Genomic DNA, 16,954 nt, shown 5'->3' with positions numbered 1-16,954 from the left:
TTTTTCCAATGAAATAAACTTTCTTGAGCATTTACCTTTTACAAAATGGATGTCAGTTTGAGAATGATAAGCTATTGTGCAACCTTAAAGTCTAAAGTATGGTTGCATTTCATTAGTTGGCTGTATAGTTTTTTCTTGTCTTCTCAAAAGATTAAATATTTTATATCGGCAAATTGAATTTTCTCGCGCATCAAGATTAATAGAATACACCGAACCCAACGAAACTTTATTGAACATATCACCTTGTTATATCAAATGTCATAGCAAGGTCTCACACTAAAGGCTTTAGGCTATTCTTAGGTCCTTTGGGTAAATCATGCTAATCATGATTTACAAATCAATTGTTGGGTAGATAGTAAACCTATTTGTATTATAGTTCATCATCATGCTGTAAACCCTAGCGTAATGAAAAGTATATAAATGCATCCTTGGGATGCATTCTCAATAAAAGTATAATTCTTTGGCAGATTCAATTTTACATTGTATTTTGACATAACACACCTATTAGTTGTCGATAGGATTATTTGTTTATTTTGTAGATTGCTGCCCAGGTTCTTTGTCAGGAACATGCTGCTAAATTTGTTAGCCGATGCCGAGAGAATCTTGACAACAACGTTTCTCTTCCCTACAATAATGTATAATATTAGAAAAATTCCCTTAGACTATACACGTTTAAAAAGTAATCTCATTCAATCCATGTTATTCGTTCTTTCATGCTGGCCGGTTTTATGTTTCCAAGTTATATTGGTTCCGTAATAGTAGTTTTGAATTATTATTAGAGTTGTACTAAAAAAAAAGTATGGCGCACTCTCCAACAACTTACAATCATTGCGAAACCCTTCCTTTTCATCTTTTTGGTGGCTTTCACTATGGATTCGTTAACACCTTACCTACTATCGATCTGTCACCTGTAATTAAGAGGTTATATTATTCGACAAAGATGGCAGATTTTGTGTTCCAGTTAAGCCATTCAGTAAAACGGCGGTATTTTGAAGTATGAATTAGCTCAGCCTTCATGATTGTTAAGCGCAAAGAATAAAAAGATTATTATTTGTAGCTTATAAAAAATGTTCGATATTATAAAAACAAGAAAAGACTTATTTGAATAAGATCAGACACAAAAACTAAAGATTTATTGATGAAGACAAGAGTTATTCTATTTATACTAAGTTCTGAATGCCAAAATAGCAATTTATCTTGTACAACGCTTATCACATCTGGTGAACCTCAGTATTTAGATAGCTGAGATGCACTTCACTTATCATAGCTTGTCCATGTTGTTGCACAACACAGACATATCTACCAATCAAGAATACCTTAATCTTTATAGACAGTTGCAGCCCTTCTGGCACAACAAGAATCGTCTTATTTGTCATCTCAGTCTACAGTATCGAATATAAGTAATGGCGATGCAGCAATCAATGAAACAGTCAGTGTTGATACAGATCTTGAACTGGATGAACGTGTATCAGAGCCAGAAAACACAGAAATGGTGCCAGGTCTTCGAAATGAACCTCATGTTGTTTCTCCTGCCAGCCCACCTTCCGTTATTCAAGCTACTCCAGAACCTGATTCGACTACTACTGTGAATTTTTTCCCTCCTGCTGCTACAAACCAAACTCCCATTGTACTTATTTCTTGTCCTGGGCCACCAAAAAGTACTTTTGTCTTCAAAACATCTGCCATTCCAAAGATCCACACGCAAAATCAGACCACCCAACCTGCAAAAAAAACCGTCGTTCTCTCTTCTCACATACCAAACACTGCCACTGGTTCATCAAGTTCAAGTGATGTTCATGGTCGAACATTTGTCTCGAAGGGGGGTGATGTCAGGGTTGAAGGGTATTCTGACAGTGCTTTAGATCTGCAGGATATCATTGGCAGACTAAACACAAACAAGAATAAGAAGCGCAGGTTTAAACCTAGAGCGCCAGCTACTAAGAACATTAAATAGCGATAAACCTGGATAGCGCACAACATTACACAAACTATATTAGATAAAATCAATGTTCAAATCGAATATTAATAAAGCACCTTTTTTATCCATTCAACTAAAAGGTTATAACATCTTCCTGCAAACTCACTATCTCTACTTCCATTTATATCTCGATCAGATCTCAAATTACATATACTACCTGTACATATACTACCTGTACATACTAGCATCTGTCAAAAAGCAGACCAAGCCTAGCTAGCTCAATTTAATATCGGTTTTTTATTTATTTACAATTGTAGTCAACTGCGGAATCGGTATGATCATATGTTGCAAGACTAACAGTGATTCGGCGGGAAAAAGCATGTTTAAATTAAAGGTTGAGGGGAGCTGCTACAGGGAGGGGACCAGTAATGAAAACGGCATTAAAACCCACCAGAGAAGAGGAGAAACAGAAGGAAGAATGGCAATGGCCGCGCCGCAAGACGGGGGAGACGAACAGGACTCAAGGTAGAAACCGGCCAGACGCACCGCAGCACACCTAAACGTGCAAGCGCAAATACCGAGTAACATGCCAGGTTAGAAAGGCGGAAAATATGGATGCGAAGGTGGGATTCGAACCCACGACCTCTCGGCATACTCACTGCTTCCGCATGAAGCTCTAACCAAGTGAGCCATTCAAACATCCATGCCTAGCTAGCTCAGGCGAAAATTTATGGTTGTTTATTGATTACAATGAATTAGCAATGTAAAAAATATAGACTTATATGCATGCGATCTTTGGATCATTAGTTGCAAGTCCTGAGAAGCGACGTACAGCAAAAAAGCTTAAATTAATAGTTTGATCTCCATGCAGGAACAACATGCAAGTGTCCAGAAAAGGGAAAAAAGGTCCTAAACTAAAAATTAAACTGGTAAAAAAGAAGTACAGGCAGGAAAAAGGAGTAAAACAAGTGAGATAAAAGGGTAGAGAATAAGAAGCTATGGTGTATGAGACATGCAATTGAGGATACCTCGATGTTCAGACAGCAGCACAGACAAAATAAACCCACAGACCTCAGTGGCACAAAAAAAGCAAGAAAAAAAGGAGAAAACGAGGCATTTGCATATAGCAAAATGAGCAGAGAGACAAAGACCAAACGAGAAAGAAGCAGAGAAGGAGGACAAAGTGAATACGGACACTACCACAAAGGCAGCAGAAACAGAAACAATGAGAGTGGGAATGAGAGAGCAAAACGATTTTAACAACAAGGTGTCAATCAGTTATCAGAAGGCTCTGACATTTCAAGATCCTTGGTAGCAGAGAGAGTGGGGGAGACAGCATAAGCCAAAAGAGAGGCAGTTTCAGCATCATGATGCAAGAGGTAGCCAAGATAACTCAAACGTTGTTTCTTGGCTAAACGCTCTTGATCAGAGGATCGGGATGGTGGTTTAGCAGCAGCAGAGGAGGAGGAACGAGCAAGCAATTCTTCTTTCAAAATGGCATCAAATTGGGCTTGGTTGATGCGATCATACAAAAGAAAAGAACGAGCAACAGAAACACGGACAGAACGACGGACGAAAGACAGCGAACGAAGGCAGCGAAGGTTTTCGACCTCAATGGCCTGTTGGACACGCAGATCAGGAGAGAGAGAAGCAAATTTGGGATCTTTGAGATTGACTGGATCACATGGATCAAAGTCAATCAACGGAGAAGAGCCACGACCATGGAGATGCATGGCTTTGGTGAGGGTGAGAACATAGTCGTTGTGAACAAGGAAAGAAATCACATTCTGTACAGGATATTGAATATCCAGCACACGAGAGTTATTCAATCCTACGCCTTGTACAAGGCGACGCAGCTCAGAAAGACGACGGCGGACAGGAGTAGCATAGTACACAAATTGATAACCAGATGGTATATCACTTTGAGGAGCAAAAAGACGAGCAAGAGTAGCGGATGCCTTGGTGGCAGATGGAGGAGGAGGACGAGCAGCAGGCTTCTTCTTACGCTTTGCACCTGTATTAGATGCAACGACGGCAGCAAAAGATGGTTGATTTCCTGGAAACGAAGAGGTGGCAGAGGTAGCATTGGTGCATGTAGTTGATGCTGGTGCTGTTGTGGTGGTAGTAGTGGCAGGAGGTGGGTGGGATGATGATGGTTTGGGAGCCAGGCTAGTTGTAGTACCAGTAGCAGCTGCAAGTTGGGCTTCGAGAGCGTGACGAGCAGCTTCAGACTCTGCCAGGGCTGTTTTTAACCGCTCAATTTCGACATGGGCGGTTTCCAGACGAGCTAAGCGATTTCGAACCTCAATCATAAAGGTTGAAAGTTGCTGTTCACTCGCTGGAGAGGCAGATGGAGGAGTTGTTGGTCCAAAATCAGTAGAAATGTTGATGATATCAACTGATGTTTGTGGATGGTGGTGCTGATGAGAGGTTGGCGAGAGTGTCATTTTCTTTGTTTTCAACTGTTGAGTGAAATCTACAGCGAAAAAAGGTGGAGATCTTGAGGAACTTGGCCGTTTTTGACCTGGAGAAAGAGAGGACGCAGAGCTTAATGCCTGGTTTACTTTGGTGTCGTCTGGAATGATGTTCTTGCTATGTATTGTATGGAATTGTAGAGTTGGGTCAATTTTTTCAATATTACTGGGCTTCAATGTATTAAAAAAATTGGTTAGCGGAAAGAAAGGTGCCTAGCTAGCTCAGTTTAAAGATTGTTTTTATTTATAAGAAATTTAATGGGCACTCGATGTGAGCATAGCCTAACTTCAAGAACAAATATAGAGCAAGTAACTAAAAAAACCCCTCCAGAGCACTTTCAAAGGAGAAAAAAATGCAGTGACAAGAGTACAGGACATGGAGACTAGTGGTGCTCACATTGAGGATCTCGAGGGACAACCAACGGATGGGAACTTTGATAATGACTTACCACCGAGGAGCCGCACGTAGAAAACAACAATGGAACATGTTCATCCCTGTCAGATCAACCAGTACTGGAGTACCAAAGAGACGCTGGATCTGGATCCGGAGCAATGACAGCCAGAGGATGCACAAGGCAATCGATAGCATACAGGAGGTTCAGTAGAGCAGGCCAGAAATCAGGAGGACCGGCAGAGGCATTAGTGGGCAAGCAATTAAGAGCATGGTCAATACGGTGCACACCAGGTGGAGCAGGCGGCAAGGCATCGATCAAGGCAGGATCAAGAGCACGACAGTACATAAAGTGATCACGAGAGATGTAGACACCTGCAGGTGACATACAGGGACACTCCTCACGCATGTTAGTAAAGCGGCCAAGACGCCAGCGGACCAAACGACTACGGGCAATACGACCAAGAGGCAGATAGAGTATGGGATCAGGCCTTGTGGTATCAGGACGACAAGCACGAAGCAAAGTATGACGACCAGTGACAGTAGCAGCAGAGAGTTGGAGATCAACCTGATCTTGCCAATAAGCAGCAAAGGTAGTACGCAAGCCAGCAGAAGAAGGAACAGGGTCAGGCAGCGACTGATACAGAGGGTTTTCACATATAAAACGATCCAACCTTGTATAGTGCAAATGGGCACGAAGCAGAACCAGCAGACAATCGTCAGGCAGAGTATCAGCACGCAGAGCAAAACGGGTAGCCAGGACATTGTAGCGATGTTTGATACTGGGAAGACAGGTAATGTGCTTGGTGACATTGACCCAAGTACTACCCACAAACATGCCAACAAGTCGGTTTTGCAGAGTATCCAGAGCAGTAAAATCACGAGCAGAGAGATGCGAGATGGCTAGACCGTATTCAAGCTTAGGACGAATAAATGTCCTGTACAAGCGAGAGGAGAGCAGCAAAGAGAAACCATTGCGGTTGACACCAACAGAGTTTAACAGAGCCATGGTCTTGACAGCACCAGCAGAACGCAGAGACAGAATACCAGGAGCATGCAGGCCTTTGTATCGGAATGGCATACCAAGGTATGTAAATTCGTCAACGACAGGCAGGGCTTCATTGTATAGTACAAGAGGAGAACCAGCAAGAGCAGCAGCAGTACCAAGCACAGCGCATTTGGAAGGCTTCCACCTATATCCAAGAGAGACAGAATGACCAGCAGCAAGATCCAACATACGCTGAACCTCAGACTTTGAACCAAAGACAGCCACATCATCAGCGAACAGGAGACTATTGATAGCAATAGGAGCATCAGCACCAGGCACAGGCAGCATAGTAGCACCAGTAGCACCAGAACGCAAAAGACTTGGTAAAGAGTTGATATACAACGAGTACAAGTGAGGACTGAGCACTGAGCCTTGCAGAACACCAGTGACAGAAGAGAAGGCAGTCGAGTTGTGATTAGCAATCAAGACAGAGACAGACACATCATCAAACATGTTGATCAACAGACCCAGAACAGCACGAGGAAGACTAGAACCAGCCAAAGCAGACCAGATAACACGACGATCGACTGTGTCATATGCTGACTTGATATCCAAGAAAGCGACAACAGGACGACGACGGTGCGCAACAAAGTAATCATGCATCAAGTCATGCAAGCAGAGGGCTTGATCCAGAGGACTACGTTGAGGGCGGAAACCACCTTGGGCAATGTCAAGGGCAGGAGAATGGGCATCCAGCTCAGGCATGAGAGAGAACTCAAACAGTTTGCGCACAACAGAAGTCAGAGAAATAGGCCTATAGTTGGCGGGATCAGAAGCATCACCTTTCTTGAAGATGGGGAAGACTTGGGCATGACGCCAGAGAGCAGGAGTATACGACCATTGGTAACACAGAGTGAACAACAGAGATAACACCGGAGCAATCTCAGAGACCAAGGACTTGAGCATCTCAGCTTTAATATGATCTGGACCAGGAGCTTTATGTGTTGGGAGCCGCTGAATGTGAGATACAAGAGTATCAACATCGAACAGTGACAAATCCACAGGCACACAAAAAGGCAGAACAGAGTCAAAAGTGGGGGGAGCAGCAGGACGAGTAGCAGTGGCAAGCAGAGAGCCATCATACACCGAAGCGAGATGAGAACCCATAGCAGTGACAGAAGCAGCAGGACCGTCGGGATGACTGTAGGTAGCAGAAGACTCTTTGTTACGCTTGATGCGCTTGATAGCAGCAGTAGCTTTTGAGAAATCCTTTTCTAGAATACCACAGAACTGTTTCCAGGACCTTCGCTTTGCAGCTTGCACCAGGGAGCGAAACTTGCGATGCGCAATTTTGTATAAGGACCATTTTTCAACTTTGACAATACCAAAGGCATGCCTCCATTGACTATAAGAGTGATCACGTACAGTAGCAGCATCCTGAATTTCTTGCGTCCAGTACTTCTTCCAATGGCCAGGACGACCAGATTTCACACCAATAGAACTATCCAGAGATTCATACAAACATTGATTCAAAGAATCGTTGAGTGCATCAATATCTGGACGAACACCAGGAGGAGCAGACACCAAACCAGAAAGAGTACCAACCAGAGGAGCAACAGAAGATCGAAAGGATTCACGGAGTAAGCCCAAAGGCTTCTCTTTCGTCAATTTCGAGAGCTTCCATTGACGCCGAGGAGCCAGAACAGAATCACCAGGAGCCACAGTGTCATCGAGAGGTGGCACATACCCGAAAGTAAGTGACATCAATCGATGGTCAGAACCAAGAGACAGATCAGACTCAACCACCAGTTGAGGATTCACCAAAGCAACATCACCAATATTTGTCAAAAACAAATCAATGATACTACTCAATTCTTGTTGCTGCCGAAAAGAAGAGTACGTCGTAACACCAAAAGCCAAAGACGCATTGAGTACAGACAAGCAGTGTTCATCAAACCAAGGTTTGAGAGCATTACCACGAGCATTAGAGATAGCATCACCAGTGAGAGAACCCAACCGAGCATTGAAATCGCCACATAGAATAGTATCCCTAGTCATAGGTAATGAACTAAGGGCCGAGAGCACCTTATCAGATAATAAGGGTGGAGGTAAGTATACACAATGGACCGTAAGGGAGCCAACCTTAAGGGACAAAGTATGCGGATTATAGGATGGGAGTTGATAGACAGAGTAAGGACAGGAAGGAGAGACAAAAGCAGTAATACCACCAGAACCACGGTTGAAGGCACCAGGTACTTTCGAACCGTAAAGATGGTATTGGGACCAATCTGTAGGAAAAGAGCCAGAAGTTAGCCAGGTTTCAGTAACCAGCAAGACATGAGTATCCAGGACATGAGAGAGAACATCGTGAATCACTGATTGACGAAGACCATTGGCATTCCAAAGAGAGAGAGAGACAAATAAGGAGTGGACAGGGTTATCATTTTGGGTATACAGTATCGAGGACTCAGTGGTGGAACACATTATTGTTCCATAGCAGAATCTTCATTGGCAGAGTCAGCATTAATCTTGCGACGGAACAAGAAGTTAGCCCTCTTGGGTTCCTTCTTTGCAAAGCGTTGAATGGCATCACCAACAGAAACAAAAAGGTCTTCGTCACAAATCCAGCCTTGCTCAACAAAGTACTTACCAACACCACTGACATTCAGAGGACGTAGGAAAGCTAAGGTTTGCAGACACCGAGCAGCAGTAAATTCCATGATCAAAGCAGTACGTTGATCCAGAGTCAAAGAGTCATACTTAGGATCAGCTATGTTAGCAGGGTCCAAAGGGTCAAAGTCGAAGAAGAATTCAGCCTCACAAGCCTCCAAAAGTGCAGTAAAATCCTGAACATATTGCACATGCACCAGGATGCCAATAACATCGGATGCTGGGAAACAGATGTCAAGCACACGACCCAAATCAACGCCGGCTTTGCGCAAGAGAGAGCGAACTTCAGAGCGTGCAATCTTCTTAGATCTACCAATATAAACATATTGGTAACCTTGAGGACCTTTACGAGCAGCAGTTGTAAAGGCGCGACCAATAGCAAGACGCTTCTTAGCTTGCTTAGCTTCAGTAGCAGGATCAGGAAGAGTAGCAGCAGCCTTTGCGACATTTGCATAGCTAGGTGATTTAGTAGCCTTAGTATTCATAGAGCCAGTAGTAGTTTTGAGGGTTGACCCCTCTACCGCCGTGGGCCGACTCGAACCAGAGGGGACCACGTGACCGGAGACTGCACCCTGCAATTTTTGAATTGCAAGGTCCTTGTCCTGTAAAAGTTTTTTCAACTCTGAATTCTCTTTTTCCAGAGTATCTAAACGAGCAAGAAGACCATCATGTTCGTTGACGCGAGCAGTAACCGAGGTAAGTTGTTCTTGGAGCTGATTAAGAATCATTTGAAGCTGATTCATATCCATACCCTGTAGATTGGTGGCCATGACGGAGAATATTTTTTTATAAATTTGAAAATTTTTAAAAAAATATCAAGGAGATGTTCGACAAATTTGAAACTATAACACAATAAACTGTTACCAAAGGCAAGCAAAGTTGTGTAATTTCGAGTTGTTGGAGTTGGTAGTTATCGAGGAAATACGTTTTTTCTAGTCTGGAACAACTTTTTTCCGAAAACGGTGGCAAAAAGTGTTGAAAAACGGAAAGAGATGCCTAGCTAGCTCAGTTTAAAGATTGTTTTTATTTATTTACAAATGTAGTCAACTGCGGAATCGGTATGATCATATGTTGCAAGACTAACAGTGATTCGGCGGGGAAAAGCATGTTTTAAATTAAAGGTTTGAGGGAAGCTGCTAAAGGGAGGGGACCAGTAATGAAAACGGCATCAAAACCCACCAGAGAAGAGGAGAAACAGAAGGAAGAATGGCAATGGCCGCGCCGCAAGACGGGGGAGACGAACAGGACTCAAGGTAGAAACCGGCCAGACGCACCGCAGCACACCTAAACGTGCAAGCGCAAGTACCGAGTAACATGCCAGGTTAGAAAGGCGGAAAATATGGATGCGAAGGTGGGATTCGAACCCACGACCTCTCGGCATACTCACTGCTTCCGCATGAAGCTCTAACCAAGTGAGCCATTCAAGCATCCATGCCTAGCTAGCTCAATCGGTAGAGCGTGAGACTCTTAATCTCAAGGTTGGGGGTTCGACCCCCCCGTTGGGCTTATATTTTTTGCTTCATGTACGAATTATAACGTCTCATGTATCGTAACTGTTTATCTCGTATGAAGATCAGAGCTTATTGTCAAACTCAACAAACGTTGTTTTAATACTTGTAGCTGATTTATTGTATTAATACTTATATTGTTATTACGACAATAGGTATAGTTAATAAAGTAGATAACAGGTGATGTTTTATTGTTTACAAACTGATTTGATATTTAGGCGAACTAAAAGGTTACACACAAAGTCTGTGTGTATCCGACACATGTAAGTCTTTTTGCGTTTGTTTAAGGTTATGCGAAGCTTCTCGCTTAACTTTTGATCTACAAGGATAAAACGCTACTATAAGATTTGGAATAGAGTAAAATATATGCAGTTTAATAAGAAAGAGTAAAGACTGTCGATAAATTAGCCAAAGCAGGTCTGTCTATAGAATGAGCACCGAATTTATAGTTGCCCAACTTGTAAAGAGTAACAAATTAACAAGAATAGGTAGAAGATAGAATAAGAAAAGTAGATAAAGTACAATGAATCAAATAGTCAAACGTATAAGTCAGATTCAAGGAATTCCTTGAATAAAATATGCTTAATTATAAGTAATAACGAGAATAATGAGCTGTAATAGCCATATAGATAAACCCTGAGGTAAAATATAAGATTGAGCTAAAAGATGACGTTTATTGATAGAATTGATTACAAAATATAATAGATGGCCTTATAAAAATGACTCATATGGTCTTGTTCAAATGATGTTTGCTCTAGCAGAGATATTTCTGGTCGATGTTGTCTTGATGATTCTTCAATAAAGTACTTTGGGAGTTGATAGAAGAATTAGTATAGTTAAATTGGAAGATGTCTGTCAAGATGGAACGTTTGATTTGGTTACGCAAACATGGCTTTGAATGATTTGAGTCGACAATAGAAACTGACAAGCAAAATATGTGATTATAGATGATTGTTCCGCGCTTCAGTTATTATGCATAAGCTTCTGTATAAATTTTCTAGTCGATGGATGATATTTGGTAATTTATGAGTCATAATTTATTGAATATATATTGGAGTATAAGAATTGGAAGAGCAAAATGGGCAAACTGATAAAATAAATTGTTAAAAGACATTAGGGCGTCAGAACCATATCGATTCGTAACAACACGTTACAGCTACTGGATCAAAGAAAAAGCAGTTGTTGAGCACTATATTTATGAATGATGGATTTATGCATTCAACTCCTCAAGATGTAGGATGTCTAAAAACGCATACAATATGGTAATTTCTCACAATTTTAACAAATGAAAGCGATGATGTAAAGCTTGATATATTGAATAGGTTGGATGGGAGGAGATGTTATGTACACATATAGTTCATGCATAAAGTAATACAGTAGATGGGTTGCAGATGAGCACAACAAAAAAGCACTCGACTAATTTGTTGTGGACCATTCCCAAGATAGAATGCTACTAACTGCTGATAGGCCAGCGGCATATTGATAGACAGATGTGTATCTTTCAAGTGGGTCATCAGTGAGTGCATTGATCAAATTTCCCATAAATAGCACGCCTATCGCAGGACCTAGACTACTATACAGAGCAGCCATACCGCCCTTCAACATCATTCTTCTACGATCAGTCAAGATAACAGAGTCTACTTGATGTGCTGCTAATAGCCATATAAACTGAAATGATACACCTAATAAAAGTTGAGTTTCTCTGGTTGCTGTATCAGTTCAAAACTTACATTGCAAGAATTGGAGAAGAATGACAATCAGCTTCGTAGAGAAAACCTCAGGTTGCAGCCACGTGTAGGTTAATGTGCATAAAACCAGAATAATATGAGCCATTCCAATGATCACTGGAAGTGAGAAGTTTTGAATAATCTAAAGTTGCAATATATATCATCAATTCATGGTGAAGAGGGCTTTATTCGCTCTTTTCTAATTTCTCATCTCTCCACACTTTCTGTCGTTCCGAACCTTCCGCTTCACAAGTATTATCACCCACTTCTATCTGTTGTGTACTAAAGAAGAGAGACTTACCCTGATCACTAATTTGCTTGCCAAGATATCTGCAGATATCGTAGCAAGGCCAACGACACCAATAAGATGCATAGGAAACTTTAGGTTGTCGTGTAAATGTATGTAAAGCAAGGATTGGGTCATTCCAAATACTATACCCAAACAAAGAGTTGAGCATATGAATGACTTTAGTATCCATTTAGACTGTTGTTGGTAATGATGTGTCGCAAGGCTGCATTGATGGTAATAATCATCTTCAGCCACCACTGTAGCAGAGATTGGTATTTGATTTGTAGGTTGATGTGAAGATTGATTTTGATGGTATCCCGGAATAAGTGTGATCAATACAACAGCAGGAGATTGCGCTGGAGGATAAGGAAGTCTAGCTAATTCGAATGACGGCGGCGAGTTTCCCAATTCATAGTTGATCTGGTAAGGATTGTATTGGGAAGGGTGTTGATAGGAGGCAGAATGCATTGTAGATGGTAGAGTCGGATGGAAAAAGCAAGCAGAATCCTCATATTCTGTAGCTGCAGCAGGTGCAGCAGTGCCAGGTATATGCTGATTGTTGTGTAAATGTGTCGTGGTGTTTGTAAGATACGACAATCCACTACAAACACTAGCAGGCCTTGGTAGTGGTTTGATGGATACAGAATTGTTGGCTGTTGTCATGCGCTGCAACATGCTTGCATCTTCTTCAGAGATATGAGACAGCTGCTCTCCGAATAAACTGTATGGCTTGTAATAGACACAAGAGCTGGATGTATTTGTTCGCTGTAAAGCATGTTTTGCTAAAGGCGTTGTTTCATCTACTTCGTTACAGGTTATGCCCAATAGGCTTGGGTCAGCAGCCTGCACCGTAGTGGACAGAGAAAGTAGAAATAGAATGACGGATCCGATCAAAATAGTAACCATCAAAGTATCAAAATCATGGTCGTCGTTCAAAGACCATCCAATGCCTAGCGTCATTATAGCAGACACCCATTTACCATATTGCCTCTCGTTTTCTTAAGTAAGTGATTAGTATAGATCCAAGGACAAATATGATAGTACTTGCTCACCATACAATATCTTGTAATCACCCAATATCTTTATAATGGCGCTGTCAACTAAAACTTCCAAGGGCTGATAGAATAAGCCATCAAATATTGAGGAAATGATGGCTACAGGCAATGCTGCAATTGTTATCCAACTTGGTGGTACAGATAGAATCAGGAGAATCCCAGCTGTTCCTACTGCAGTCAGAAGACCTGTAAATACGCCATGTAATGGTATTCTATGATCAACGAGGTTGATCCAAAACGCTGACGCTGGCACCCGTAGCAAATATACGCAGGCTGTTAGTAGAGATATTGTCATGACATCAAATCTCAGCATGTGAATGTAGTACAAGCACAGGTATGGGTGAACGCTATTAGTGGCGGCATGGGCCATTGTCAATAATTTTGTCCAGAAGAGCATTTCCTAATGTGTTGGAAAGAATAGAAGAAAAGGAGGAAGAAGAGAAAAGAGACACGGTAAGAGAAAAAAGTGTTAATGTAAATAAACATGTTATTACACACATAAACAAACAATATTCTCACATTACAGAGCATGTCAGTCGATGATTAGCACTCAATGTGCAGTGACAGGCTTAAACGGGAGATTACATTAGCGAATGTATGCAAAAAAGTATATTTACCCAAATTAAAAAGGAAAATAAACAGCTCCATCGTATCATTTGAAACGATTCTGGTCTTTATATCCTATTCAAGGTGGTTTATGAACCTTAAAGTTGCCCTTGTTCGTTTCACGAATAGATTTGAAATCATGATCTCTGCTACCCCTGAGCGGAGTACAAACACCGCCAGCAATATATGCAAATCAAATAGAGCTTACACAGCAGAAACAAGCAAAGCTTTGTTGATAATGGAAAACTAAATAATTAAATATTTTATTAAATGGTAAGAAATGTTAGACTGCATGCAAAAGAAGAATTAAGTTGAATAGTATAAAGTGGTAAATGTAATGTAAGTAACTTTTACAGCAATAAATGGAGAGATAGGGAGGAGTATAATGGATAGTAATTTTCTAAAAAACCATGCCAGTTTTCTTGATTTGTCTGACATCGACATCCTTCCACATGGCGACTGAAGCCCAGGTAATAACGTAAATACAGGTGGCAGCTATCAGCATGTATCTTTGAGTCTCACTGTAAGCCAAATTGATACCAATTCTTTCAGGACTACCAATAGCGTATGAAGATTGAACAGTGATTGAGCCATAGATGGATTGCAAATCACCCAAAGCACTTGCAGGCAAGTACTTTGCGAGCTTTTGAGGGAAAATACCGGTCCACATGGCACCAGCAATAGCGGATCCAGCAGCACTACCAATACTGATGACCATATTCTCCATGGACAGGACAGCAGGAACAAATTGATGGGATGAGACAGCCATGACAGTCATTTGCTCACAGATGACCAAAGTGCCACCGCCGAAAGCAATGAAGATTTGACACATAACAATATAGCCAATGTTGACGTCGGGTTGGCGGAACATGATCATCAAACCAACACCCAGCATTGTGATGGGAACACCAAAGTAAAAGGCCTGCCACTTTAGCCTACCATTGTACATGATGACAAGACCCATTACAAGAGACCAAAAAGTAGCACCAATGGTATAGATGTTTGTAATGTAAGTGGCTCGACTGATATCCAGGTTGTAGACGACAATCAGGTAAGAGTAAAAAAAGCTATCCCACAGGTACCAAGCAAGGTAGAGACTGACAGCCATGGTATAGGTGAAAAACACTGTTCTATCCATCAACAGACTCCAAGGAATGAAGGTAATTGGTGCTCCCCATTTCTCCCAACAGCCGAAAGCTATCATGAGCAGAATTCCGAAAACCAAAAAGCACACAATCAAAGGCGACTTCCATTGGTTGGGTTGATAAGAGTACAAGTTGAATGACAACAAGAATAGGGCAAGACCAGCACAGATCAAAAGCAAACCAATAACATCAAACTCTACTGCATAGTAATAGCAAGATTGGGCAAATGTTCTATTGCTCTTAGGCTTGACAATAAGACCAGCTTTAATAGCCTTGAGGTAGTTGTAGTAGAACAAACCGCACAGAGGAGAGCAGACAATGGGAATGACAATAGCCCAAATACCGAAATTCCATCTAAAGCCAATTGTATCCAAGATACGTTGAGCTGCGGGGCCATATGCCCATACAGTAGCAATCCAAGGAGAGGCGGTGAAGGCAATCATGAAAGCGCGGTTCTTGAGAGAGGTGGTATCAGCAATAAAAATGGTCATGGAGAAGTTGATAGTGGATGAACCGACCGAGTAAAACACTTGTGCGGCACAATAGGTAGTGACATTTTGACAACCTGCCATCATAATAAGACCCACTGTCATTGATCCTACCATCAGAGCAAAACCTTGAGGTCTACCAAAGATATTGATGAACTTTGCATAAGGAAGAACGATTAGACCTGAGATCATGCTGGAAATAACCTGTGTTGTGGCTGTCAAGGAGTGTTCGTTGAAATTCGAGGTGACATAGGGCGTCAGAGTTGAGTTGATGCCGGAGGACAATGCCAATACAAACGAGATGGTCCAAATTCTGATGAAAAACATGAGAATATGTACTTGTGGCCTTAGACAATATACTTACAAGCCGTATGCCCAAATCAAATGAGCTTTTGTCCACACTTGCAGGGCAGCTTGAGCACTTTTTACACCATACTGAAACTCGGCGGTACTATCTCTTTCACTAGCAGCATCACTTCCTTGAGCAGGAATTTCTTCTTTAGTACTCATGACAGTGCTATTGTCTTGTGCCACACGCTTCTCATCGTCGTTAGAAAGGGCTGCGTCTACGGGAACCTTGTTGTCTCTTGTTTCTTCGATGGCAGCAGCCGGAAAGATGGAGGGCAATCTGAACTTCATGAAATATAGTGCAGCCAAGCAAGATCAAGCTGTATAAGGAACAAAACAAATACAAAGCAACCTTCTTTATATATAGGAAAATCAGATAATTCTTTTGATCAAATCGTGTAACGAGAAATCTGATAAAGATTAGATGCACACAAGTGGAATCTATTTGAATATTCAAAAGGAGATTTTCGGGTTATCTGATCAAGGTTGTTCAAATTTCTACTGGAGGACTACACGTTCCAGCACTTCTGTTTTGCAGAGCACGGGATTGTGTGCAAGTTCCATTACACCGCCAAGTTTTGTGAGGCTGTAGAACAATCCGAAGACTTTTAAGTGTAACGAGCGTATCTAATCTCTTTATGGTTTTGAACTGATATTGAATAAAATCTAGAAACCTTGTATAATTGCGCTTGAAAAGCTGCGACTATAGCTTCCTGCACCAAGTAACGACCTAAGCGACAGTTTTGAGCAAGGAATTTTAACTACTTAATTGTAAATTAGTATACATCTTTTGAAGCAATAGAGATCCTTTCGGCATTACATCCAATCGTTGAAACCAGAAAGTGTTACGATTATTTTACTCGAATGTGTGCTACATATCCATCAAAGTTGTTACATATCATTTTTTCGGAGTGTACAGGTGGCAGAATCAGATAACTTGTTTTGGCTAGAAAACCACAAAGATCTGGTACAAATGCATGCATAGCTAATAGTTGTATAAGCCATTGGTTTATAATGCATGTTTTTGATGATTGAACACACCAATCAATGGCGTTGAAAAGGGCTAAATAAAGTATGATAGCCCTTAAAATTTAATCCAAAGAATGAAAACGAAAGCTGAGAACAGTACCTATGACAGCCTCTGGCTCTATTGTCACAACACCCTGCTTTAGCTTGGATACACAAAATCAGGCTTTTTCAATTATATAGCTATAGGCCGAACGTCCCCGGTCAGTGGTTATTGGTTCTTGAAAGCTCTCGAATCTTATGAATTTGTATAATTGTGAGTGTAATCTTCGATCTAAATTGCCACATGAAGTATCTTTTAGATCATTGAAAGATATATAA

At 41.4% G+C, this 16,954-nt stretch overlaps 5 protein-coding genes and 1 non-coding gene across 6 annotated transcripts; 1 reads left to right on the top strand and 5 right to left on the bottom strand.

Annotated features, from left to right (window-relative positions):
- Nucleotides 1–3,192: 3,192 nt before the first annotated feature.
- Nucleotides 3,193–4,365, bottom strand: ROM2_5 (RHO1 GDP-GTP exchange protein 2; the record flags this gene model as incomplete). The annotated part of the gene is made up of 1 exon (XM_064829956.1): nucleotides 3,193–4,365. The coding sequence occupies one exon, from the start codon at nucleotides 4,363–4,365 to the stop codon at nucleotides 3,193–3,195; it is 1,173 nt and encodes a 390-aa protein (XP_064682458.1).
- A 530-nt stretch (nucleotides 4,366–4,895) lies between these two features.
- Nucleotides 4,896–7,829, bottom strand: ATC70_010746 (uncharacterized protein; the record flags this gene model as incomplete). The annotated part of the gene is made up of 1 exon (XM_064829955.1): nucleotides 4,896–7,829. The coding sequence occupies one exon, from the start codon at nucleotides 7,827–7,829 to the stop codon at nucleotides 4,896–4,898; it is 2,934 nt and encodes a 977-aa protein (XP_064682457.1).
- Nucleotides 7,830–8,254: 425 nt separating this feature from the next.
- Nucleotides 8,255–9,211, bottom strand: TPK2_10 (cAMP-dependent protein kinase catalytic subunit; the record flags this gene model as incomplete). The annotated part of the gene is made up of 1 exon (XM_064829954.1): nucleotides 8,255–9,211. One exon carries the CDS (start codon nucleotides 9,209–9,211, stop codon nucleotides 8,255–8,257), a length of 957 nt encoding a protein of 318 aa, XP_064682456.1.
- A 663-nt stretch (nucleotides 9,212–9,874) lies between these two features.
- Nucleotides 9,875–9,947, top strand: ATC70_010744. The gene has a single exon. It is a non-coding gene; the product is annotated as a tRNA-Lys (tRNA).
- A 1,418-nt stretch (nucleotides 9,948–11,365) lies between these two features.
- Nucleotides 11,366–13,390, bottom strand: ATC70_010743 (uncharacterized protein; the record flags this gene model as incomplete). Its single annotated transcript, XM_064829953.1, has 4 exons — nucleotides 11,366–11,631; nucleotides 11,680–11,818; nucleotides 11,978–12,963; nucleotides 13,018–13,390. The coding sequence occupies 4 exons, from the start codon at nucleotides 13,388–13,390 to the stop codon at nucleotides 11,366–11,368; spliced, it is 1,764 nt and encodes a 587-aa protein (XP_064682455.1).
- A 636-nt stretch (nucleotides 13,391–14,026) lies between these two features.
- ATC70_010742 (uncharacterized protein) lies at nucleotides 14,027–15,898 on the bottom strand (the record flags this gene model as incomplete). Its single annotated transcript, XM_064829952.1, has 2 exons — nucleotides 14,027–15,572; nucleotides 15,624–15,898. 2 exons carry the CDS (start codon nucleotides 15,896–15,898, stop codon nucleotides 14,027–14,029), a joined length of 1,821 nt encoding a protein of 606 aa, XP_064682454.1.
- Nucleotides 15,899–16,954: the final 1,056 nt, after the last annotated feature.

The sequence above is a fragment of the Mucor velutinosus genome, assembly GCF_035048745.1.
Source record: "Mucor velutinosus strain NIH1002 chromosome Unknown tig00001564, whole genome shotgun sequence".
Lineage (NCBI taxonomy): Eukaryota > Fungi > Mucoromycota > Mucoromycetes > Mucorales > Mucoraceae > Mucor > Mucor velutinosus.
This window is presented reverse-complemented; position numbering and strand designations above follow the sequence as displayed.